This window comes from Morus notabilis, unplaced genomic scaffold (assembly GCF_000414095.1).
Source record: "Morus notabilis unplaced genomic scaffold, ASM41409v2 Scaffold696, whole genome shotgun sequence".
Classification (NCBI taxonomy): Eukaryota; Viridiplantae; Streptophyta; class Magnoliopsida; order Rosales; family Moraceae; genus Morus; species Morus notabilis.
The window spans coordinates 41,329-67,005 of record NW_010366657.1 but is presented as its reverse complement, the minus strand read 5'-3'; the positions used below and the strand labels follow the sequence as shown (position 1 = coordinate 67,005).

The window sequence follows — 25,677 nt, the reverse complement described above, 5'->3', positions numbered from 1 at the left end:
TATTCATGAGTGTTGATGACTGAATGTACTCTCTCTCTGAATCCTATATCACTAGAAGAAGATAAATTCGTAATTACAGTTTGATATTATTAGTTACTATGCCGATCAGTGTATATATTTTTTATGTCATGCAAGCGTCATTCAAGATTGATATCTTGAAAATAAAAATTTAAAAATTTTAAAAAAAATCATGGCACGTAGAAGTGTACCTGTGCAAAAAATTTGGCATTTCTAACTTTTCTATGGCAGCTCCATTAATAATTTAGAAATTAAGGAAAAATATGCATGGAATATTCAGATGATAAATAATTGAAACGTTAAAAATTATTAGCGATTATATATATACATATATACATATATATAAGTAAAGTCTCTGTCTGGTATTGGATTGAAGCGGCACATGTATATTTCTTTTAAAAACATGTATATATCCTCTTAAAACATATATAAAGGATTTCAGACAAATTATAAGTGGCTCTCCACATTATACATGTTTTAAGAGGAAATATGCATGTTTTAAGAGGAAATATACATATTTTTAAAGGAAATATATATGTACCGCTCTAATCCGATACCAGATTGGAGACAATTCCTATATATATATAGAAAAGGCATATGGTATGTGTGTGTTTATATGTTAGTGCATGTAGTCATGGCCAATTCGAAAAGTAAGAGAGAGATCATGTAGCTGATCCTTTGTGCCTGGCTCTCATAGCTCGTGATGTAGTTCTTTATTAATGTGCTTGGATTGCCGTTCCTTGGTTAGGGTTTCCGCAAACATTTGCTTAATAATTCATCGTGCATGGCTCCCTAGTCATAACGTGGAGATCAGATTTTGGATCACGCAAATCATAAAACCCAGGTGTATAAATTTGTCCACGAATTGTTATTACAGCTCAAAGAATAAGGGGAGAAAAATGTCTTCCTAACCACGTCCAATGGGTTAGTGTAACAGTAATGATATCTTTTTTTTTCTCTCCATCTCAAAATGAATTCATAATTCGATATTCTACAACCCCATTTTAGGAATATCTCTAACCGTAAATATGTTGCGCAGTGTTAAGTGTATGATGATGTGAGTGAAAATTAGACTCATCCTTCGAGTAAAACTAAGTGGTAGCTTTTCTGTTTCATTAGTGGGCTCTAAAATTTTTAAAGTGACAAAAGTGATCATAAATAAAATGATGACACCAATAATCTATTTTTTTCTTTGAGAAAAAAGAAGGGAAAGAAAAAGTCTTTTTTTACTAGAGGAACAACAACACAAGATCGAGGAACATTGGATCCCACTTTGTCCCTAGTACAAACTTATAGAGATCGATATATAGAGAGAGGATTATTGATTATTGCATGGAAGAGACACTTAGGAGCCAAGGAGAGATGGTAATGTCCCACTAGACTTTATGGAAGGCTTGACTAACTGCCTTGTCTTTTCATCGTAAATTGACAAAACCTCTGAAATCTGAACGTGTAGCAATTTGTCATTTTTCCCTCCCCACATGGCCCCTCCTCCGAATTTTGGGGCTTTTCCTTTGCGCAATCACAAACCATAGATTTTGTCGATCCATCGAACACCCCTACACACCCATTTGGGCATCAATCCCAAAGCAAATTGTGCATGTTGGTACGTACATATATATATATATATGTACATATGTATATATGCAGATTTATGTATATAACCCTTACCCAATTCGTTTCAAGTTAGTTCTAAGCGTGCACAACGGTCTTTCCTACATTAACAGTGTATTTTTGGTGGGGTGTAAAAGAGGGAGGAAAAAAATAGAGAAAGGATTTTGGATAGGGAAATGAAATTTTAAGTTGTTTGGTAGAGAGGAAATGAGAAAGGAAGAAAAATAAAAATTCATAGGGCCTACCAGTTTTTAACATTCATAATTGTTATAACTCTTGAGTAGAACTCATTTCTAAAAGCTAGCTTGTAGGGAGAGGGTGCTCAAGTGATTATAAACCCACATGTTAAGCCCATACTTTAGCAATGTGGGACTCAATTAGGATCCTAACATACCACCACGCTTCCGACGCCGACGTCGACGGCGGCTCACTCTGGATGGCCCACTCTGGCCTTTCCAGGTCGCCCCTTCCGCAACGTGGGCTTGAGGAGGAGCATGCTCTAATACCAATTGTTATAACCCTTAGGTAGAACTCATCCCCAAAGCTAGCTTGTAGGGAGAGGGTGCCCAAGTGGTTATAAACCCACATGCTAAGCCCATATTTTAGCAATGTGAGACTCAATCAGGATCCTAACATTAATCCTTTCAACTTTGAGAAGAAAAGACGAGGAAAAAAGTTTGATAGGCAAATGAAGTGTAAAATAATAATTTTAACATTCATCATTCATCATATGTTTATTTGTATTGGGGTATTATTATAAAATGCATTAAATTTGATATTTTCTTTTTACTTTTATTTCTCTTCTACCAAATAACATGAGAAAAATCCTAATTCTACCATTTTACATTCTTCACCTAAGTATTTTGCTTCTCCTTTCTTCCTCTTTTTTATCCATCTTACCAAACATATCATAAGGTCTCAAATTTGATATAGACCTAAAAATTAAGAAAATTAAAAATAAAATAAAAAGTTAGCCGTTATTACAAATATGAATGTTGTGAAGAAATAAATAACTGTGTAAGCGAATAGATAATGACAGTGAGATGGTTGTTTAATGTCGCTGAAAATTCTAAGGGGGAAAAAAAATCATGAATGTTGAATATATATGAACTCACCAACAAAAGTAGAAGTATTTTCTTAAATTTTGAATTACGATTACAACTCTTAGAATTATAAGTTTGCTCCGAAAGTCCCATCAAAATTTAACTTGTGACGTCTTCTTCTAAAATTAATGACTTCCCTTAAGTCAAACTCACATACTTTAAATCTTTTACTCCGTTTATTTTACCGATTCGAGTTTTACTACAGTAAAAAGTTCTCAGAAACAATCACATCTAACTTTGTAGTTCTAACTTTGTACTACAGTAAAAAGCTCTCACATAAAGTCACATCTCAACTCGAATTAACGAACTAAACGGGTCCTAAATCTTCAGTTTGCCTTCCTACTAATTGACATATATACTCTAAGCTTGATTTGCCTTAATTAGCTCCTTATTGAACTTACTCCAAATCCTAGAATGCACAATGGCAAGCGAGAGATTAAAATATACTAATAATGTTATATTTTTCTCTCACTCTAATAAAAGCTCTAAACATGAATCAAAATATCTGTTCACTTAAAAAATTAAGAAAAGTCTAAACATGGGAAAGTATCTGGATACATTAATCCACTTTGGTCTAGGGTCGGATCTCTACAAGATCCGACTTTAAATTTGATTTTCAACCTTAGATTATCTTTAAACCGTCCATAATCTTTGTTGGTATCTTCTACGAGACAGATGACTCTAGTATGTGTTGACAATTATACTCTTTTTTCTTGTAATCAAATAAAAATCTTAGGATAAACAAGATACTTAATGGTTTTTTTTATTTATAAATAAATGTTAAATTGGAACTCTTAACAATTATATAGATGTGTGTGGAAGGGGAGCAGATTGGAGGACTCGTGCAATATTGAATGACATACATAGATTCTAGGCACTCAGTTTTGTGTGTGTACATGCAATATTGAATGACATACATACATGTATATATATACATGCACATACGCCAAATAGAAAAAGGAAAAAAAAAGGGTATTCCATATATGTGTATGGGGCAGTAATTTGTGTATTTGGTGCTGATCAATAATGTGATTATTGCAATGGAGATAGACACAGATGTTGCGTTAGTCTCCAGCCTTATCTGGCAATAAATACAAAGTTGAGAAACAGTCTTTAGCACAAGTACTTCTACAGCCAAAAAGATAGGGACTGCCAATAATTAAACTTCGGTCACTAAGGTGACGTTTAGTTCATAGGATTCTGTGATTCATGATTCTGATTTTTAAAATTTAAATTTTTTATGAGAGAAAAACACTACAACGAATTAAGAACCATGATCCAGAATCAGACCAAAACCATCGAAACAAACGTGACATAATATTGATTATTGTATAATGTGTATAACATACAACATGTATGCATTATGCTGAAATATCATGCAAAAAAATATGGGTGATATTGCAAATCAAATTGCTTTTGAATAATAGGCTAGAGGATTAAACTGCAAGAGTGAAAATTAAGAAATTTTTCACTGTCATATATATATATATATATAGACAAGTTTTTATGGTTACGTTACGGTGGATCTGTTAATCATAACCATACTTCTTGGATCTAAGAAGATATATATTTGAATCTCCACTTTTTATTTAATTGCTTTTACTTTAGTAATTCACAAGAAAGCCCTCTCAAAGAAAGTAAAACTTCACCTTTTAAATCAGTATAAATAAGTTCATTTTTGATAAGAGACGTGCATACATATTTACATACAAGAATATATAAATATATACATATATATTGTTTGGAGAAAAATTTCGTCCAACACTTATTCAAAATTTTGAGACGCTCGGGTAGCCTAAAAACTTATTACATTTTATTAGTGAAGATCTAAATTTGCAAAAAGATCTAACGAAAGTTTTCAAAAGAAACTTCCTTTTCCTATAAAAGTGTATCCCCAAAATCACCATGAATAGCGAAAATTTAACGAAGATTTGCCTGGGATACTTTTCTTTTCTGAACGAGCGCATATTTCTGGTATCTGCTGAAATCTTGACTATGAATCTGCCAATTAATTACCAGAATATCTCCCCCCATTACTTCTGCAATCTCATGGGGTGACAAAATTCCGATAACCCTCTTCATAAATTCAAATTAGTAAGATCTTTTGTTCCCGCTGCATTATTACTTGAAAGAAGCTTTTTCAACTTTTGGACGATTAAGGACTTCCAGCGTGTCCCTCAGAATTGGTTATTTTCCAATTCCCTTCTTTTTCCGCTATCTAATTTCTCTTTTACTTTGTCGTTGACATATCTCTACTTAGGCTTTAGCTTCCATCTCTTGCTAGTAGATTGATAAATTAACACGGTATTAAAGTGAAAGATTCTGAGTTTAAATTCTCGTAATTGAACTCTTTATTCTCATTTAAATTGTCATCATATATTGAGTTTTTAATATATCTCGGACTTTTTAATTAATTTACCCATACGATTACCTATTGTCCAACCCACACGTGAAGAAGAATGTTAAAATATTAAATTATTATTAACCCACCTCCTAACAATTTAAATTTTTGGGATAGATCGGTAAACTAACAAAAACTTCACTTGCCACATTAATCTTTGTGATCATTAACTCCAATATTTGCAAATGAAGAAGGAAAGTGAACGTGGAAGGGAACTTTGAGAAAAGAGACAAAAGTATTGGATTTTGAATGTGAACCTTCCTTACCCTCATTAACTTATTTTTTCACTTTCCTCTTTAGCTATTAACAACCACGGAGAACTAGAGAGGATTGCTGTGCAAGAGAAACTAACGTAAATTTCACCTCACACTGTCGCATGATATGGACTTAGGCAGAAATCATTCTCATCATCGCTATAATTGTTAAATATAAAATTAGTGTTGACCTCACCTCTTAAAAGCTTAAGTTTTTAAGATGGATTGGTAAACTAACATGGTATTAAAACAGAAAGTCCTGAGTTTAAACTTCCGTAATTGCACTCTTTATTCTCATTTAAAATTGTTATCATGTGTTGGGTCTTTAATATATCTCGGGCTTAAATATTCACGTGTTTGGCCAATTAATTTACCTACACGATTGTCCATTGTCCAACCCATACATGAGGGAGAGTGTTAAAGTATAAAACTAATGTTGGCCCACATTCTAAAAATTTAAACTTTTAGAATGGATTGATAAACTAACAATAATTAGATTTCAAGCTCTCCAATGTCTCTTCCTCGTCATCAGAACCAACTCCAAGCATTAACATTCAACCAAAATCATCTTTGAAAAAGAGAAACAAAGTAGTTTCTAATGATAACCCCGCCGACATTAATCCTAAACAAAAGAGCTCCTCTTCAAAAAACAAGCGGAAGAGATACAACAAGATGGTTCTCTATCCGAGCAAGAGCTCTATGCACCACTCGAGCGTACGTTAGGGTCCTCACCTGAGCGTACGCTCGGATCCATTCCTGAGCTCCCAGTTGGAGTGGACTCCGACTCTGATTCCGACTTGAATCCTTTGTAAAGCCGCCTTACACAAAGCGACTTGGAGAAAATTCGGACATTGTACCACATTTCTTCCAACGTCAAACTTCGTGTTCCATCCCCGAACGACTCTCCACATGTGGCACCACCTAACAGGGTTGCATTTTTTACCGAATTCTTCCGTTGTGGACTTCGTCTTTCTATTCACCCATTTATCCGTGGCTTGTTGGAAAGCTATAACCTAAGCTTGGGTCAACTTTGTCCAAACGCAATCTGGCACGCTATCGTTTGCTTTGTTCTTTGGCAAAAATTAGGATTGGGTGATTTGCCTATTGCTGAGTTTTAAAGCATTTATTTGAAAAAAGGTGGTCCTAAAAATGGTGAATTTTACTTTTGTTTAAATAAGGCCGAACATGAAGATTATTCTCCATTGCACTGACAATGAGAAAAGTTGGAAGGAGTCGTGGTTTTTGGCTATCAGCGATGAGTCCTCATCGCTTGAGAAAACCCCTTCCAATTCCGGCAAAGTCACACCACAAGAAGCTGAAGAAGACGAGGTAAAGCCATCGTTGTCGAAGGAGGCACAAAATAAGATTGATACCGCAATGAAGGCCGATCTTGCAGAACACCAATTGGTTTCCTGATGTGTACACTAAATCACCATTCTCGATAGACAGTTTTTTATGGCGTTTTGGATTCTATAAATGAAAGCAATCTTCTGGGCGGTACTTGGCCATTACTTGATACATCCTCTTTAAGTGACATTGGCTTGTACTTAGAATGATCCGATTGTGGATGTTTTACAGCCGGTTGATCCTGCATACTTTGACAAAATAGGTGTAGCTTTTTGGGCTTCTTTTTCAATCCACCCACTAATTAAACTCTCACTACCTAAGCAATCGCTCCTTTTCTATCTTTTTTCTGACATGGTTGGCAATCGCGACACTCGTTCACCCTCCAAACGTCTCGACGGTGAAAATATTGGGCACCCGATCCCAAGCACTCGCCTGCACGAACTTGAAGCTAAGGACCGTCCACGGGATTGGAAATCTTGCTTAGATGTTAAAATCATCTATGTCAATCCATGTCATGCTTCGATGTTAAAATCAATAGAGAAATTTGCCGGCAAAAAAGAAAGAGTTCTTCAATCTTGGTGAATAAAACATGTGCAAGCTTACAGAGGTTAATATTTCTTCGCACCTGGTTTTTTTTTTTTTTTTTTTTTTTTTTTTTTTTTTTTTTTTTTTGCACCTGCTTCGCTTAATATTATTTTGTCCACTCTTTTTCAGCTATTTGCAGATATGCTTGTCCACAATTCTCGTGCTAAGGAAATGGCACCGAAGCTGAGGGAGGCTCTAGGCGCACTTGAGGATACAAAAGTGAAGGACGCATTTAGAACTCGTTCTAAAATAATTTTATTTTTTATATAAAAATAAATATAAAAATATTTTTAATTTCAGACATAAATTATTTTTAAAAATATGTTTGATAATTTTATCAATAGATTATTTTTAAGTATAAAAAAACTTATTATTGTCTCTATCTCTGCACGAGAGATGATAAAACAAAAATAAAAAATAAAAAATTCATTTCTCTCTCATTTTATACTAAATTAAAAAATTATTTTCATTTCTGTGTTTTGTCTTTATTACATCAAACGCAGTTTTGAAAATATTTTCATTTTTTTCTCAAAAAACGTGAAAAATAAAAACGGAATCAATTGCTGAAACTTCTTGAGTCGGAGCAATCTGTTGCGCTATTGCAAAGCACTTCAACTAAATGGGAGTCAAAATATAAGTCTCTTCTTGCTTCCTCAGAAAGTGATAAAGAGACTCTTGATAAAACCAAGTCTGCTCTGGAACATCATCAAAAAGCATTCAACGAGCCACATGTTCCACTTGAGCAAATGAAAAAAGAGTTGGAACTTGCTAAGATCCAATCTACTGCTGATCAAGTTAAGATCGCCGAGCGTTATAAAGAAATTGACGATGAATATTGGAAGGGTTTCTATGAGGCTAAGGACGCAATTGTTGATTACAATCCAAGAGTCAAGCTTAAATTAGTCATTTGATGTTGCAATAAAGGGTGCCTCTCGCTGCGGATCACCTGTTGTTCGAACTCCTTCCATCCCTTCCTCGCCTGCTGACAATCTTGAGTATGAAGGTGATCCTGAAATGATTAAACCTATCAAAGAAAGAGCTTCAAAGATCATTTGGTGTTGACCCTCGTTTTTTTTTTTAGATTTCTGTATTTGAGTTTGGATGGCCACCTCTTTTTCTAGACTTATCCTAAGACTGTCTTTTTTTTCCTGCATCAGATTAATCTTAAATTTATGACATTTTGTCATGCCATTCCTGTCACACACAGGGTTTTTTTGTTGTTGTTGTTGTTGTTCAGTTTTGCTTATTCGATTTTTCAAAATAAATATTTTTTTTATGTTTTCAGTCTTGCTGAACTTAGTTAATTCAGTTTTTCGGCTTAAAATTTTCTTGTGTCCCACTTGAGGTCGAGTTTTTCCTTAGCCAAAGTTTTTTTTTTCCTTCAGACAATGGTCGATGCCACTTCCATCTCCCCATTTTCTTTGTCATGTTAAAGAAGATGAGAAAGAAAATATTAAAAGAAGAAATTAGCAAACACTTTGACTTTATTTAGTAGTAATATTTTTTGCCCAAAAAACTTGGCATTACATCAAAGTATGAACACATAAAAAACTCAAGCTCCATAACTACTGATAATATTTCCTAAAGTGCTCAACATTCTAAGGATGAGTCAGCACCTTACCCCACTTGTCTTCGAGTTGATAAGTTCCAGGGCGAACCACTTTGACCACCTTATAAGGTCCCTCTCAATTCGACCCAAGCACTCTGTCACTTGGCCTTTTCGTGCTTTGATTGACTTTTTTGAGAACTAAGTCTCCTTTAAACTTTCGCACCTTAACCCTTGTATTGTAGTATCGGGCCGTTGCTTGTTGGTAGATAGCCGCTCGGATACTTGCTTGTGCTCTCTTTTCTTCCACAAGATCGAGATCAGTGAAAAGCTCCTCCTTATTCTTGTCTTTATCATAGGCCTCAACTCAATAGGTGGGCATTCCGACCTTTGTCGGGATAACTGATTCTACTCCATACGCCATGAAAAATAGTGTCTTGCCAGTAGAGGTCCTACTTGTAGTGCGATAAGCCCATAACACCATTGGTGGCTCCTCTACCAAGGTACTTTTTAGACTTTCCAATTTTTTTTTCAGGTTCTCCTTTATAGTTTTATTTACAACCTCAACTTGGCCATTGGCTTATGGATGCTCAGGAGAAGAGTAGTTCTTATAAATCCTCATCTGTTTACATATACTCTTTAATTCTTCATTATCAAATTGCCGAGCATTACCGGTGATGATCGAATGGGGTATTCCAAACTTGCATATAATTGACTTCCAAATAAAGTTTGTAACATTTTCTTCAGTGATGCGCGGCAACTCTTGTGCTTCCACCCACTCGGTAAAATAATCAATTGCAACAATGGCATATTTGAATCTTCCATTAGCGAGAGGGAGTGCACTGATGATATCAATTCCCCATATAGCAAAAGGCCACGGGCTTAAGACAAAGGTAAGAGGTTCTTCCGGTTGCTTTGGAATATGAGAGTAACACTGACACTTGTCGCAAATCTTGACTAACTCCATAGCATCTTTTAACATGGTGGGTCAATAATACCTCTGACGAAGCGCTTTCTGTGATAACGATCGACCACCTAAGTGGTTCCCACAAATCCGTTCGTGAATTTCTCTCATGACATAATTGACTTTGTCTTTGTCCAAACATCTCAAGTACCACCTGAGTGGTCCCCGTAAATCCCTTCGTGAATTTCTCTCATGACATAATTGACTTCGTCTTTGTCTAAACATCTCAAGTAGGGCTGGGAGTATCCACGTTTGTACAACTTCCCATTGATTATTAGGAACCGATTAGCAAGATATCTGAACCTCCTCGCGTCATTTTTCTCTGGGGGCAAATCCCCAGTTGACAAGTAGACGAATATAGGAGTGATCCATGAACCCGTGCCTTCAGAGTCCAGCATCTCAATAGGCACATTCCCGAGTTGTTCTTCATCTATTCCCGAGTTGTTCTTCATCTATTCCCAATGCCAATCGAGTAAGATTGTCTGCGTCCATATTCGCAAGATTGTCTGCCTCAAATTATCATGATAACAGGGAAAGCGGCATTGATGGGTATAGGTTATACAAGTTATATATGAATCTACCATGATCATAGGATACAAAGAAAAATCAAATAAATTAGACGCTTACAGTCTTATATGTTAATAGAGTATTGGACGTTTTAATACCATATTACTAAGAGTAACAAAATCATAGAAGAAAATTAAACAAACATAAATACACATTATTTATAATGGTTCTATCTTAATGTTAGAGCTACATCGGCTACATCTACTGTAGTAATTCCCAATAATAAAGAAGAACTTAATAAAAGAAAATCGAACACCTCCCAATCTCATTGTGTTTCTCCAACCTCTCTCATTATTCCTAAAGTCTGCATGACAACTGAGATTACAAGTATCAAATCCTGAAAGATGGCGTAAAGTAATAATTATGCTCCACAATTTAACATTTATTATCAACTTTATTTTTTCCTTTTCTTTTCTGTTTTGAGTTCTTTTTATCACGAGAAGAGGGAAGAGAAGCAGCTTTAGAACTAGACGAAGTAACTCTTTACCAGGAAGCAAGAACAATAAGTAGGGACTAGGGATACATATGATGTGACAACACAGTCCAATACTAATCTTATTTTAGGATTATGAAAATTTAATGAAAATAAAAACATTTACTTTAAAAAAAAAAAAAAAGGTCCCAGCTTGGGATTAGTATGAAGTTCCATTTGTTAACAACCAGAGAGTGGGACCTGACCATGGCAAATAATGCTGCTTATTGTATAACTAATCAATGCTTTTTTTTTTTCTTTTTATAATGATTGAGCTTCACTTCCAAGAGACACCAGCTGGGATATTGGCTTGCTTTGAAGCAAAAGCAATAACCCATTACATCAAAAGGAAGTTCTAACACAAATCCAAGAAAGAAAGACTCAAATGATGCCATCAGTTAGAGATAAAGACATCTGATCTCCATTCAGTATTTTACTTGAGAATTTTTTATTTTAATTTATTTTAATATTTGTAGCTCCTTATCCTAAATAGTTATGTCACCATTTTGTTTGCTTTCTTTTCTCTATTAGCACCTTAATATATTATATGACTTATCAGTTTCAGTTGTAATCCAGGAGCTATCTTTCTGGTTGCCTCTTGTTCACAAGCTTTTCAAAAATTTCTGCTCAGAACATGTCACAAAGAAGAAGATAAAATATCAAATCTGGCAAAGAAATGCAAAATGTGACTGTAAAAAAGTGAAAAATCGAGTAAGGGGAAATAACATTTAACTTGCATCATTTTATAAAGCCTTTATTCTAATCTCCTTTTTCTTCATGTGTGTTTTTTAAAAGTGATGTAACAACAATTTTATCAATCACATGAGCTCACTTTACATCCTACAAGCAAAACTTGTAACATTCTTTGCATGTAACAACAGTATTTGAACATGTGACAAACCCGGTACTCGGATTCCGTCAGAGAAGTTCTCAGATCATGCAAAATCTCCAAGACCATCATTAAAATGACCTATATTTCAAATCTTATAAATCAATTCTGCAAAAAATAATTGAGCCTTCCAATTTCCATCTCTTCAACAGTCAGACATTGAACCGGAACAACATCACATCTCCTTCTTGTACGACATAATCTTTACCCTCGGATCTCAACTGCAAGCCAGCAAAGTGAAGTAGCTAATGTTCAGGTGTTCGATTATAAAGTCACATTTTCTCATCTAAAAGTAGTACCTAGAAAGGAAACCTGTCATAGTGATATCTGAGTTCTATGTGAGTGTGGGGTCGTGTTTTTGTGTAAAGTTATGTCTGGGTTCTTTTTTTTTTTTTTCTCCCTTATTTCCCCACCAATCATATCTAAGTTTATGTGAAAATTAGTTAAGGCAGTTAATTTTTGATGTGTCAAGGTTGGTGATCATCTAAGAGCTGTTTGTAAAACCATCTTTACAAGAAAAATAAAAACCAAAGCCAGCAGTTAATGAAGTCGGAATCTTACAAGTCCTTTCTCTCTTGCTGCAGCAAGTGACCCAGCCGCAATGAAATCATCATATGACACCTGATAAGGAAAATTCACACAATCATCAGAAACAAGCATTGGCCAAAACATTAAAGGGTTAAGAAAGGTTGTTGGTTCTTATTAGAACAATGCTAGATGCTCATAACTACTTGAACCAAATTTATGCCTACAAAGTCTTAAGTTTGCCGAGCTACATCACACAAAAAGTTTGCCTATGTTATCAACAGTATAACCATTCCTTTGAATTAAAATGAGCTAAAAAAAAAGGGGGAAGAAGAAATTCAAAATTATTTCTTAAATATGTGCGTGAATATTAAAAATTTTCTATTCCATGGATGTCTAGATAATGCAAAACTATACCAAGGAAAACGATAAGCATCTAAGACTAGTTAACAGCCAAAAACGACGCCCAGCATTTTTGCATGCTCCAACTAGTATTAGTTTCTCAAACATGCTTTTCTTCCTCTCGTAATATTACACCTTCCATTTTCTTTGCTCTTCGAATAACTTCCCACCGTATCTCATATGAACAGAATTTTTTTTTTTTTTTTGCTCCTCGCAGATAACTTATCATTTAAAGTTGACAAAATTGTCATTTAAAGTTCAAAACATGCAACAAAAGGAAAAGAATATTCTTCACTCAGAATTTAATAAAAATTAGGCTAGTGTTGCTTACCGTCTCAGCTCGAATGAAACCTTTCTCAAAGTCGGAGTGGATGACTCCAGCTGCTTGAGGTGCAGTCATCCCTAATTTCACCAACATGAGAAGAAAAATAAAATAATTAGAAAAAATTGATAGGATGAACAGGTGGTCCATCATATTCTCTAATCTCCCTCAGATTTACTTTACAGGAATGTTGGATATCACTTATCATATCCAAGAGAAAGAAAGTGGTGCCAAACAAAGTTGCTAAATCTTAGCTCCAATTACTAGCTGACATTAGCATGACATCATGAAATGTTTTTACAGAAAATAGTCTTCTCAGTTGACACCATGAATTTTTTTATAGAAAATATATTCTTCTTAGTTGATTCAAAACAAAGCACAAAATGAATAGGACGAGAAGTCCTCAAAAAACATGTCAAATTTTGAGCTAGCATAACTGAAGCTAACCTGCAAGAATGGTCCATGCTTTTGTTTCCTGCATGTAAAAAGAACAATCTATTTAACGTAAGAAAGAAATAATGAAAATTCAAGAGAAATATATCAGGATCTCATCTTCACCTTCTCGCCAGAAGTGAAGTAAGTTCGAAGCCCTAAAAGGCTATATGTAGCTCTGATAAGGTTTCCAAGGCCACTTTCATCAACACCTAGAGATTTCAAATATTCTGTTCTTTCCTCAGGAGGAAGCTCTGTTAGCTCAGACTCAACCTGCAATTACAATTACAATTACAATATCATTCATGCTTCTCATTTAAGATTAACTTTAACAAACATGTTAAAGTTAAATATTGTCGTTTTGGCAGAAAACATGACTCCAGCACATTTTTCTTGAAGAGCAAGATGAGTACATGCTAACCATCACATCTGCTACTTTAGATCGCTAAACGTCTTTTTGAGATGAATTTCCAAACCTGTGCGGAAACAGTGACTAGTCCAGATCGCAACTCTGTTGCGAGATTCATGACTTCTCTGACATAAGGATTAGTTCCAGGATCAGACACATCAGATTCCGCTACATTAGCTACATATATAACAGGTTTCATTGTGAGCAAGCAAAGATGCTTTACAGCCTCTTTTTCAAAATCTGTTAAAGTAACTGATCGTGCTGGTTTGCCATCCATAAGCGCTTGCTGAATTCTCTCCAAGGCAGATCTTTCTGCATCCTCCTGGAAAAGAAAAGGAGAAAAACAAAAGTAGTGTTTAACTTCAAAACTAGCCTAAGCACTAAAACATTAAAAGGATTTAGTCAGTACCGTGGATAGAGATTGAAGGTCAATCATATGCTAAATACTTACCTTAACTTTTGATTGTGAGTCCTTTCCCTTGCTTTTCTTGAGTTTTTCCATTCTTTTCTCAATCTGCATTCTTGGAAAAGGTAAAATTTAGTTTAATCAGTTCATCAGATCCTTAAAAAAAAAAAAATGAAATGGTGCTAAGAAAACAACAAATATGGTTATACATTATAGGTTAAAGTTCAAGAAATGTAGTTTAAAACTAACAAATGCTTCCGAAGTGTTAAACATATCAACAAGAATGGGGAACAGAAAATCCAATCATACCAGGGCTCATTACTGTCTGTACTGGAAAAATAGCTTTTCATGGGATAAGCATATCTGAATCTCAAGTCCACACATTTAGGATTTATAACATATCATTATGTATTTTGTATTGTTGATCAAAAAAGTTACGACAGATGAAATCATCTTATGGCACTCACTTCATATCAAATTAATACATTCGATGTGCAAGCTGAGCAACAATGAAGTTTAGTTTAAGAATAGCTGTACCAAACAAGTTTTACATAACAAACCTGGTCGAGATCTGAGAAAACAAGCTCTAAGTTGATAACATCAATGTCAGACTTAGGATCAACTTTTCCATTAACATGAATGACATCATTATCTTCAAAGCATCGAACAACCTGTAACAACAATTAATTGGCCCTTGATAACATGGATTCAAAAAAGAAAAGCTCAAAACCACTAGAACATCTCTTTAACGAGTATACCTAGGGAAAAAATAACTAAAAGAATTAATTTTCCATAAGAATAAATCATGTGTCATTTCCTTTCTCCTACTAAGGAGCAAAATGGTTGTGAAGTAATAAGAGTAGCCTCTCCTATATTTTATATGAAATCTCTCTACAACAAGAGACCACAAGTACTAACAGACAGATAAAGATCACTATAATGAACTCTTTAGAAACAAAAATAAGGACAGTATCTACAAATGAATATCATGGACAAGTACCTGAAGTATCGAGTCCACTTCACGAATATGTGATAAAAATTTATTGCCTAAGCCCTGCATATTGAGAAGGAGAAATAGACTCAGACCAACCGCCATAACATGCTCTTGCCACAAAACTTGAGAGAAGAAGGGAAAAAGAAATAATAAATCTGTCCTCAAGTAACGAAATAAACTAGACTGGCAGAGAAATCTTACCTCTCCTTGACTAGCACCCTTCACAAGCCCAGCAATATCCACAAATTCTATAGAAGCTGGAACTGCTCTCTGAGATTTGCTTAGATCCGAAAGCACATTCAGACGTGGATCCGGAACCGCAACAATTCCCACATTTGGCTCAATTGTACAAAATGGAAAATTGGCAGCTTGAGCCTTCCCATTCTCCACCTGCACAGTGTGAAATCATACCACTTTAGTACAAGCCTAACACTGTACTAGTGATAAGTAAACCCAAAAACTTCCAACTAGATTCGTATTACACCAACTAGGCTTCCTAAGATACGCCTAAAGGTCAAAAAAATCAGTGTATAATATAACCATGTAGGCATGTTTCAGTTTTAGAATTTTGTGAATTACATGCTAAATATGCTAGAATGGAAATCCACCCAGATGAGCAAAGATATTGTATAAATCATACATTCCTCCACATAGACTACAACTATAAGTCATCCACATAATTGAATTTCCAGAATTTTAAATCTTACAGAAACTTGCACACTATTTCTGGACCATACAAATAAGAAATGCCTAAAAGTTATAATATGCCGTTGCATATAACCCACCAGAATTTGTTGCCTTGTAAATATATATAGAGAGATTAGAACTTTGTAAACTACATCCTAAATGTACCACAACGAAAATTGAAAACACACCCAACTTAGAATTTTTTTAAAAAGAAAAGAAAAAACACAAATAAAATCATCTAGACCTTTATAAGTCCAAAAATTTTTTATTAGAGTTACTCTAAAAAAGTGAGTTCATAGTTCTAAGTAACTTCTCAATCAATAAACATATACCATTCGAATAGAGGAAAAAAATAAATAAATAACATACGACGGCATTGAAGAGAGTGGATTTTCCGACATTAGGGAGGCCAACAATGCCGGCTCTGAGGCTCATGCTTATCCTCGAAGATGAAGAAGAAGAAGAAAATGGCCGTCCTTTTCCGAAGCCGCCATTGACAATTCCCACCATGAGCTGCTGGTAAGGACTTGCGCGCTGCTTCAGTGGAAGGAGCATAGATGGCATCAGTTGACTGCAAGCCATTATTCTCGCCATTTTTTGTGGGTTTTGAGCTCCAGATTGAGAGCTCAAAAACAGAGAGATTTGGGACCAACTTGAACAAATTTTGCGGTAAACTTGCATACAACGATATCGTATGGACCTTCACGGTGTTTTTCTACCTCTCACTCTCTCTCTTGTTTCTCTGTCGTTTCTGCTAACTTTTTTTTAAGTTAAATTAAATATATATGATTTTTAAAAGCTCAATTTTGTTAAATAAACATTTTTTTGTTTTATTAAACGTGTTTATATAGCTAAAAAAGCTATAATTTTGTTAATTTTTATTTAAATATGTCTAGATTTTTCTGTTTTGTAGAATAAAATTATTTTTTTCTTCATATTTTCTTTAAGTTGTGTCTTAAAAAATAAAGAAGAGTATTATTTTTCTCTTTTAATAAGGCTGATTGGGTTTAGTGGTGTGGCTCTCAAATTTAAGATAATTAATTTGAGAAATGTATTATTAGGAAAAGGAAAAAGGAAGCGAAATGATCGAAAAAGAAAAATCAGTACGTGTCACTTGAACGAAGTCATACGCCGTCGTTTGGAGGTAAGAAACGACAAGACATTTGTTATTTGGGAGAATATTCATTAAAAATTATTGAGACAAATTCGTTTATCGATAAACGACATCTTTCTTTTTTATATAAATTTTCCTGCCGTTTATTGGGAAACACCAGAGGTGGTTTGTGATATCAAATTATGTTAATAGTTATTGTAATCATAACCTACTAAGTTTGTTTTTATGCTAAAGCGTGGATGGAATATTAGTTTTCGTTGGATAAGATTTTTTCTTTTCTCCTTTTTTTCTTATTTCGAGATGGTTAGAATAAGTTGTACAATTATACCCATTTTTTCTTTTGTTATGTTGTCTAGACAAAAGCATCGTTGCAAAGTGATGTCGTTTTTATTATGGCGTTCTTTCTTGTCGTTCCTTTATTGATGTAGTTTTCTCAGTGATGTGGGTCGTTTGTAGTCGTTTTCTATGTTGATATCTATATCGTCGTTGTCACTTTTTTTGGTCATGGCTGCTTTTTCCATTATTGTCATTTTTACATGAATCTACTACATTTTTGTTTTCTCGCTTTAAACTGGTGTCGTTTTCTTGATGAAGTCGGATTATTCATAGTCTTTTCTATATTGATGTCCTTCCTCATCGTTGTCACTTTTTTTGGATCATGGTTGTTGTTTTCCAATTATTGTCGTTTCCCAGTAATGTCTTATTGTCGTTTTTCTACGTGGATAACGTTTTTCGTCGTTGTCGTTTTCTTAGGCAGTTATTGTTGAAATTACTCGTCCTTTTAGGTTATTGTCGTTTCTTTGAACCATCCTTTCTCTGGTCATAGTTAGTTTGCACACAAACGTTACTATTGCTGACTACAAAAGAATGTCGTTTTAATTCTAAATTTGTTGCCTTGTATGGTAACAAAGACTTGTCGTTTTTCTTTTGGAATTTCACCTTACAACGATATGTCGTTTATTATTTTTTGTTTTTCTGTTATTGCAATTAGATTCCGCCAATAAATTCATTACATGATTTCAGCCAACATATATTCCTTCCACGTTGAATTTGTCTATTTGTAAGCATAATTTATCAAGAATTTAAAATCATAAAGTACATACTATATTCCTCCACTGTCTTCCATATTACAATTTCCATCCTCATGAACCCATCTTACATCACTCTCATGACGCAATTTTCTAGACCAAATACTACTTTGTTGGTCCCAATTTCAAGGCATATTCCCAATCTCAACTTGTTGCAAAATGGGAATAAGGGTTTTTAATTTTTACGTAATTTTATATAGATCTGATGAACAAAATAATTGATCTATCAATATATTAATATACCAAAAAATGTTCCTTAATTTTAACATACATAAAAGAGTAAGGGTTTTTTATTCCTCTTTTTAACATGTAGCATTACAAAGAGACTTTTCTTTCTTTCTTTTTTATTTTTTACACACGAGCATCGTATTTTTGTTTTATTTTTAAAACATTTACTGATTTCTTTTTATCTCTCTTTACCTTATTTTTTTCTCAAAATTCCTGTACAATTTAATTTTATTTATGATATGTTGCTTCAAAATATTTTTTTTCCTTGCTTCACACATTAAAATAATTTATTTTGAATATATTCCTATATTTTTCTTTTCTGTTAAAAGCTTTTATGCAGTTTAAACTTTAATCATTTTTTTATGTGTTTCTTGAAACACTTTTTTTTATTACGATACTTACATATGCTTAACTACTATTTATATCATAAATAAAATTACTCTAATTTATCACCGTTTAAAGATATGTGTATTTACTTAAATATTTTTTTCCTTATAACTCTTTTAAATACTATTTTTTCATATGTATTCATAAATAATTTTTTCTAATTTAATCCATAAAAAATTATTTTCCTTTTAACTATGTTCTCCTTAATTTTTCTTTATTTATGTTTTTGCTAAACTAAACCTTAATACTAAGGGGTTATTCTTTTGCAATAAAACTCAGAAAAAGTTTGAACTCGAGTTACAACTTTATTCAAGTTCATGTTCTTTTGTAAAATTTGAGTTTGAACTCGAGTTCAGTTCCCCCTTCAACTTGAGTTCATAAACTCGAATTCAAGTTAATAAACTGTATTTTTTATATTCTTAAAAATGCCATAACTTTTTTGTTTTAATTCTGATTAAGATGATTTTTTTTCTATCCATTCACAACGAAAAAACGCATAAAACCCCACCCATATACCATATTAAAATTTTTCATCACCGTTGAGTTTTTATTAAAATACTATATAAATACAAATTTAAGTTTTGACTCACCCAAACACAAACTCAAAAAGATTCTCAACTCAAATTATAATTTAAATGTGCACATTCAAACACAAACTCAAGTTACAATTTCAACTCAAGTTATAACTCAAACTCAACTCAAGATCATTACTCAAGTTATCTCAACTAAAAAATGTAAAAGAACAACCCCTAAGTCAGTAAAAAGAATTGAAGAAATTTTTAAATCTTCATATCCAAAAAAAATTGAAAAGTCCGTTCACTTCACTGATTCGAGTTTGTAATTCGAGTTGAGATGTGATTTTATGTGAGAGCTTTTTACTGTAGCAAAAAAGTTAGATGTGATTGTTTGTGAGAACTTTTTACTGTAGCAAAACTCAAATTCTAAACTCGAATTGGTGAAGTGAACGGAGTCAAAAGAAAATAACACATTGAACGATACGTGCGTGATTTCAACTAGTAAAAACATAAAAACTATAATTCAATCGAAAATATATACCAAGAGAAAAAAAAAAAAAAGTAACACCAAAGACAAATGCCTCCCAAAATTTCAACTTTTTTTATTTTTATTTTGGCTAGACTATTATTTTATTTGATTTTTGCCCTTTGCACAAAAAGAAAGCCACCCAACCAATAGCATGGCACATCACCCCCCACAATCAAACATACAATATAATACCACAAAAAAACATAAAATATTTTTTCCATTTTCCAACCCTTTTTTATAAAGGCAACATAAGGAATTCTCGTTCACTTTACGGATTTGAGTTTTTAATTCGAGTTGAGATGTGACATTTTTTTAAAATTTTTCACTGTAGTAAAAAAAATTAAATGTGATATTTTCTGAGAATTTTTTACTATAAAAACTTAAAACTAAAAATTTAAATCGGTGAAATGAATGAGGCATATATATTTTCAATTTTTAATAACTACACACATATACACACACTACTAATCATTTTTCTTATAATAATAAAGAAAAAATTAATAATTAAAAAAAGGCATTTCAAGGTCACATCTCTCTTATTCTATATCTATCTATTCGTCCATCTTCTCTTTTAATAAATCTCAATTTTTGAAGCTCCAATCTACAATCATTATCCTCTTACCTAGGGTTCCTTTCTCTCTCTCTCTCTGTTTTTTTTTTTTTTTTTTTTTTTTTTTTTCCTGCAATTCCAAACCCTAGAAATTGAGGAAAAAAAATAAAGAAATCTCTGCGATGAATCATTGTACAGATCTTTTTTCTAGACAGTAACCCTAGAAATTTCAGCTGAGAAAAAAGGGTTTTTTTTTTTTTTTTTGTTACACTGTTAGGTTTAGCTTTAGTTGCTCAATTGCGAGGGTTTCGATTTTTCGTGGTTTGTTGTATTTTCTGTTTCGTCGTTGCTCGATTATTTGATTAGATTAGAGGCGTGTAGATAGATATGGAGGCGTTCGAGAGTGGGAGTCGTATTCAAGAGGCTCCCAATTCTCAGGATCTCAAGCAATTCGGAAACGATTCCACAGGTGATATTTCTTTCTTCTTTTTTCTGTTAGTTCTTCGATTTTTCACTTTTTTTCTTTCTTTCTCTGGATCTAGATTATAGTCGCTAATTCTCAAGAAAGTAGCATAATTATTGAATGAATTGATTCGAATATCGAGCAATTAATCAACTAAAGTTAAAGAGTTAGTTCGATGTATTTTTAGGAAAATTTTTGATTGTTTTCGATCGAAATAAGATTCGCCTTTGACTTCGCTTATTCCATGTTTGACTGTTTTCGGGCTTTGTTTAATTTGCTTTTACATATACATATACATATATGCGTATATATATTTATATATATTGAATCTGTTTTTTTGACATGCGTTGTTTATGCAGATACTGTATTTGATGCATCTCAATATGCGTTTTTCGGAAAAGATGTGTTGGAAGAAGTTGAGTTGGGAGGCTTAGAAGATGAAGAGGAGGATTTGCCTGCTGCTGGGTTTGAGGAGGAGGAGTTTCTTTATGATAAAGAAGAGGTTAAACACATTTTAAGCTCTTGGTGTTTTTATGTTTTATTTAGAATTTAAAGTGTTTGTTGTTTGAACTTCTGCAATATGTTTTGTTGTAATTCTTTTATAAGAAGTTTTTCTTTAGATTTTTGTTTATTGTAGCTTTTGTGTGTACATGTTTTCTTTCTCCAATTCTCTATCTCCTCCCCTTTGAATTTTTGGTTCACAAGATTTATTCATTGTGGGGATGCATTCTTATCTTATAAATTTGAATAAGAATGCGCTAGTACGAGAGTTATCTTCTAAATACAACTAACTGTTATTTTCTTATTTGTAGAATGCGGTTTTAAGGTCTCTATCCGATGTTGATGATTTGGCGAGTACATTTTCGAAGGTTAGTTCAAGGGGCACTAATAAGTTATTGCAGGCAGCGAATGATAACTTGAGATTTCTATATTGGGCTGATATAATGTGCATTGATAATCTGTTCCTAAATTAATGTTTTGTGTTGCGCATCGCCCAATATTTCCCATGGGAAGAACCCAAAGATAATATTTTCCCATTTTGGGGAATGCGTGAAGAAATGGTGGCGTGAACTTGAGCTGCCTGTTTAAGGCTTTCTAATAAAAGAAAAGTTTGAATTGGCAATTCTGCTCATTTTGTAGATTCAGTTGCTTATATCAAAATGGTATGTGCTCTTTTGGATGTTTCCATGTTCATGCATGTTCTAAAAGCTTGTTTGCTTGCTTGCAGGTTATGAGTGGACCAAGAAATACCGGAATAGTTGGTGATATTGGATCTAGACAAAGTAAGAACAACTTGTCTTAATGTATCTTCAATAACTATTTTATGTGTTTACAACACAAGCAACTGGGTGCTTTCATGTTATTTTCATGCATTTTCTTGGGTGATCCTTTAAGAATGTGTTTGGTACAAAAGATCTTGTATGACAAAAAAAAAAAAAAAAAAAAGAGGGGGTTGTAAATCCAAGTTTTGGTACAATACTTTATTGTGTGACATGTTTCATTTCAGACTCATCTGCTGCTGAATGGGCACAAGAAGAGTTTCCCAACGGAATCAACCATCATTTAGATTCTGATGGCATTCCAGAAGGTAAAAGGTGGTCTTCACAGCCTTTTTCTGCTGCCCGCCTTACAGAGTCAAAACCTTTGTACAGAACTTCGTCGTACCCTGAGCCGCAACAACAGCAGCAACCACAGCACACTCACTATTCCAGTGAACCAATTCCGGTGCCAAAATCATCTTTCCCTTCATATCCTTCACCAGGTGGCAGAACTCCGCAGGATTCACCAAACCACCACTCAGGTCACCTGAATATGCAATATCATGCTGGGGGACCCCATGGAGGATTGTCTTCACCGAACCTCCCTCCCTTCTCTAATTCGCAGGTTCCATTGGCTGGTTTAGCTCACGGATCACATTTTGGGGGAAATTTGCCTCAACTTCCTCCGTGTCTATCTGTTAATAACCGGTTGCCTAGCCAGTGGATCAACCAGCCTGGCATGTTTCCGGGAGATAATTCTGCCTTGTTAAATAGTATGATGCAGCCACAGTTGTCACATCAAAATGGTTTAATGCCTCCTCAATTGATGACTCAGCAGCATAGAATACACCCTACAGTTCAGCCATCGTTTAACCACTTATCAGGAATGCAGTCTCAACTATTTAATCCCCATCTTTCTCCATCCCCTCCTTTAATGAGCAAGTTTGATGCAATGCTTGGTCTTGGTGATCTTAGAGACCAAAAACCGAAGTCTTTTCAGAAAGGTAGACTGAATCTGCGTTATTCCCAGCTGGGTTTTGATACGAGTAATCAGAAGGGTGATGGTGGGTGGCCACCGTTTAGATCCAAGTACATGACAGCTGAGGAAATTGATGGTATTCTCCGAATGCAACTTGCTGCGACACACAGTAATGACCCGTATGTAGATGATTATTACCACCAGGCTAGTCTTGCGAAAAATTCTGCTGGAGCAAAGCTGAGACATCACTTTTGCCCAACTCACTTGAGGGAGCTTCCACCACGAGCACGTGCCAACAATGAACCACATGCTTTTCTTCAGGTTGATGCTCTTGGGAGGATTCCCTTCTCTTCAATTCGTAGGCCTCGTCCTCTTCTTGAAGTGGACTCTCCAAATTCATCTGGTCATGGCAGCACTGATCAGAAGGCTTCTGAAAAGCCCCTAGAACAGGAGCCTATGCTTGCTGCTAGAGTTGCAATTGAAGACGGGATCTGTCTTCTTCTTGATGTAGATGATATAGACCGTTTCCTGCAATTCAATCAGCTGCCTGATGGTGGAGTACACTACAAGCATAGGCGACAGGCGTTGCTGGAGGACCTTGCCGCATCACTTCAACTGGTTGATCCACTTGGAAAAAGTGGCGGCACAATTGGGCTTGTTCCGAAGGATGATCTTGTGTTCTTAAGGTTAGTTTCTCTACCTAAGGGAAGGAAGCTTCTTGCGAGGTATCTTCAGCTTCTTTTTCTAGATGGTGAGCTCATGCGTATAGTTTGCATGGCTATTTTCCGTCATTTGCGGTTCCTGTTTGGTTTTCTCCCCTCTGATCCTGGAGCAGCAGAAACCGCAAATAACCTTGCAAAAGTCGTTTCATCGTGCATTCAAGAAATGGATCTGGGTTCGCTTAGTGCCTGTCTTGCAGCAGTAGTTTGTTCATCAGAGCAGCCTCCACTTCGTCCTCTTGGCAGCTCTGCGGGAGATGGGGCTTCTCTTATTCTGAAATCAGTTCTTGAGCGGGCTACTGAACTCTTGACTGACCCTAATGCTGCTAGCAACTATAATATGCAAAACCGTGCTCTTTGGCAGGCTTCATTCGATGAATTTTTTGGTCTCTTAACCAAGTACTGCTCGAATAAATACGATAGTATCATGCAGTCCTTGCTCACGCAAGGTCCAACAAATACGGCGGTTATTGGAGCAGATGCAGCAAGAGCTATTAGTCGCGAAATGCCAGTTGAGCTCGTACGGGCAAGCCTTCCCCATACAGATGTCCGCCAGAGGCAGCTATTGTTGGATTTCACACAGCGGTCCATGTCTCTGGGTGCATCTAACACTCCCCCTGGCGGAAATGATGGCCGCATGAATTCCGAATCGGTGCTCAGTTGATGCGTGGCCTGTATGAATGTCTTCTGAGTGCAAAAAGTGATTGTTCCGGAACATGCGCATGCCACTTAATGCAGTGAAATTGTTTGCATTTCTTCTCTGCTTGTGCTTCTACTACTAGTCAATGGATAATTAGCAACACCGGACAGTAATAAAGTGGCAACTTCGGTGGCATAACATTGTTGGAGTAAGTTTAGTTCTTTAGATTTACATCGTTTTTGTCCCATATGACATGTTGATGGTTTGGGAAAACTAGTTAGCAGGCCTTGTCTTTTACCCTTTTTTTTTCCTTTTCTTTTTCTCAAAATCTTGTGCATTTTTTTTTCCTCTTTTCTGGAGCTTATTTTGATGCTCTGTTGTGGAATTCTTGGTATGGTAAGGGAGGGGGATATGTACAGATTTTCTAGAACAGTTGAGAATTCCCACATTCCTGTCCTATTATTAATGTCCAAGGATGTGGGGCCTGAGTTTCTGCTTCATCCAAAACGGGTCTTCTCTTCTTGTCTTTTATTTAGTAGCTAGCAAATGGCCATAGCCATAGGGCATGCAAAATGTAGGTTTTGTACGGTTGTAAGGTGTTTATAAAACATGATGATCATTGGGGAGGGCGTTGAACTGTTGGAAACAATATTCGTAGATGTTGTTGGTTTAGCTTCCAACTTTTTGTTCACAATCTGTGTTTTACTGAGTTCCTTTTGTTGTTTCGTGTACACGTCAAAAGCACAGTAATTGGGTGAAGTTTTTAGCCAAACATACTGGCTTGTTGTTGATGTTTTGTTTTAACAAGTTTCATGATTTGGTGTGTACTATGCAATGTTGTTTGTCTTTGCCAATAACAATGCTTTTCTTTGGCATTAGTCAAAGTATGGTTCAGCTAAAAAGGCAGACTTTTGGGCTGAAAAATTGTTTCCATTAATACAACATTTTTTTTTCTCAGTAGTTAGTTGGGGACTGACTATTGTGGTTGCGGTTTCTCATTTTCTTGGACTTCTGTGTACGTTATTTTCTATATATATATATATATATATATATATAGATATAGATATATATTGAACATTTTGAACTCAATTGAAAATGTGCCATGTTTAATATGAACAAATAATAATAATAATAAATTAATTAATTAATTAAAGAAAAAAAGAGCTTGTGAGGCCATGTTTTGTCAGTTAACAGCATGTGCTCGTCATTATCTCTGAACATGGAAACTAATAAAACAAAAAGGTCAATTTGGTTGGCTTGAATCTTGGC

General features: G+C 34.7%; 2 protein-coding genes across 3 annotated transcripts; one reads left to right on the top strand and one right to left on the bottom strand.

The window, feature by feature from the left end:
• Window positions 1-11,592: 11,592 nt before the first annotated feature.
• On the bottom strand, window positions 11,593-16,610 carry LOC21385710 (ribosome-binding ATPase YchF). 2 transcript variants are annotated; one of them, XM_010110905.2, is made up of 11 exons: window positions 16,307-16,610; window positions 15,452-15,640; window positions 15,257-15,310; window positions 14,817-14,927; window positions 14,302-14,364; window positions 13,918-14,172; window positions 13,568-13,714; window positions 13,457-13,484; window positions 13,019-13,089; window positions 12,322-12,381; window positions 11,593-11,981 (listed from the first exon to the last, which is right to left on the bottom strand). In XM_010110905.2, the coding sequence occupies exons 1-11, from the start codon at window positions 16,529-16,531 to the stop codon at window positions 11,913-11,915; spliced, it is 1,272 nt and encodes a 423-aa protein (XP_010109207.1). In that variant the 5' UTR covers window positions 16,532-16,610; the 3' UTR covers window positions 11,593-11,912. The 2 variants fall into 2 exon arrangements, with proteins under 2 accessions (XP_010109207.1, XP_024029756.1); XM_024173988.1 differs by having other exon boundaries at window positions 16,337-16,610.
• Window positions 16,611-20,512: 3,902 nt separating this feature from the next.
• On the top strand, window positions 20,513-25,199 carry LOC21385709 (protein PAT1 homolog). Its single transcript, XM_010110904.2, has 5 exons — window positions 20,513-20,817; window positions 21,171-21,313; window positions 21,624-21,680; window positions 22,040-22,094; window positions 22,319-25,199. Exons 1-5 carry the CDS (start codon window positions 20,736-20,738, stop codon window positions 24,430-24,432), a joined length of 2,451 nt encoding a protein of 816 aa, XP_010109206.1. The 5' UTR covers window positions 20,513-20,735; the 3' UTR covers window positions 24,433-25,199.
• Window positions 25,200-25,677: the final 478 nt, after the last annotated feature.

Excerpts from the sequence above, each read along its gene's own strand:
- LOC21385710 (XM_010110905.2), bottom strand. The coding sequence starts at position 16,531 with ATGGCGAGAATAATGGCTTGCAGTCAACTGATGCCATCTATGCTCCTT. Across the intron at positions 13,485-13,567 it reads ACTTCACTTCTGGCGAGAAG|GAAACAAAAGCATGGACCAT; the intron begins GTGAAGATGAGA and ends TTTTACATGCAG. Across the intron at positions 11,982-12,321 it reads CAGCAAGAGAGAAAGGACTT|TTGAGATCCGAGGGTAAAGA; the intron begins GTAAGATTCCGA and ends GCTGGCTTGCAG.
- LOC21385709 (XM_010110904.2), top strand. The coding sequence starts at position 20,736 with ATGGAGGCGTTCGAGAGTGGGAGTCGTATTCAAGAGGCTCCCAATTCT. Across the intron at positions 20,818-21,170 it reads ATTCGGAAACGATTCCACAG|ATACTGTATTTGATGCATCT; the intron begins GTGATATTTCTT and ends TTGTTTATGCAG. Across the intron at positions 21,314-21,623 it reads TTCTTTATGATAAAGAAGAG|AATGCGGTTTTAAGGTCTCT; the intron begins GTTAAACACATT and ends TCTTATTTGTAG.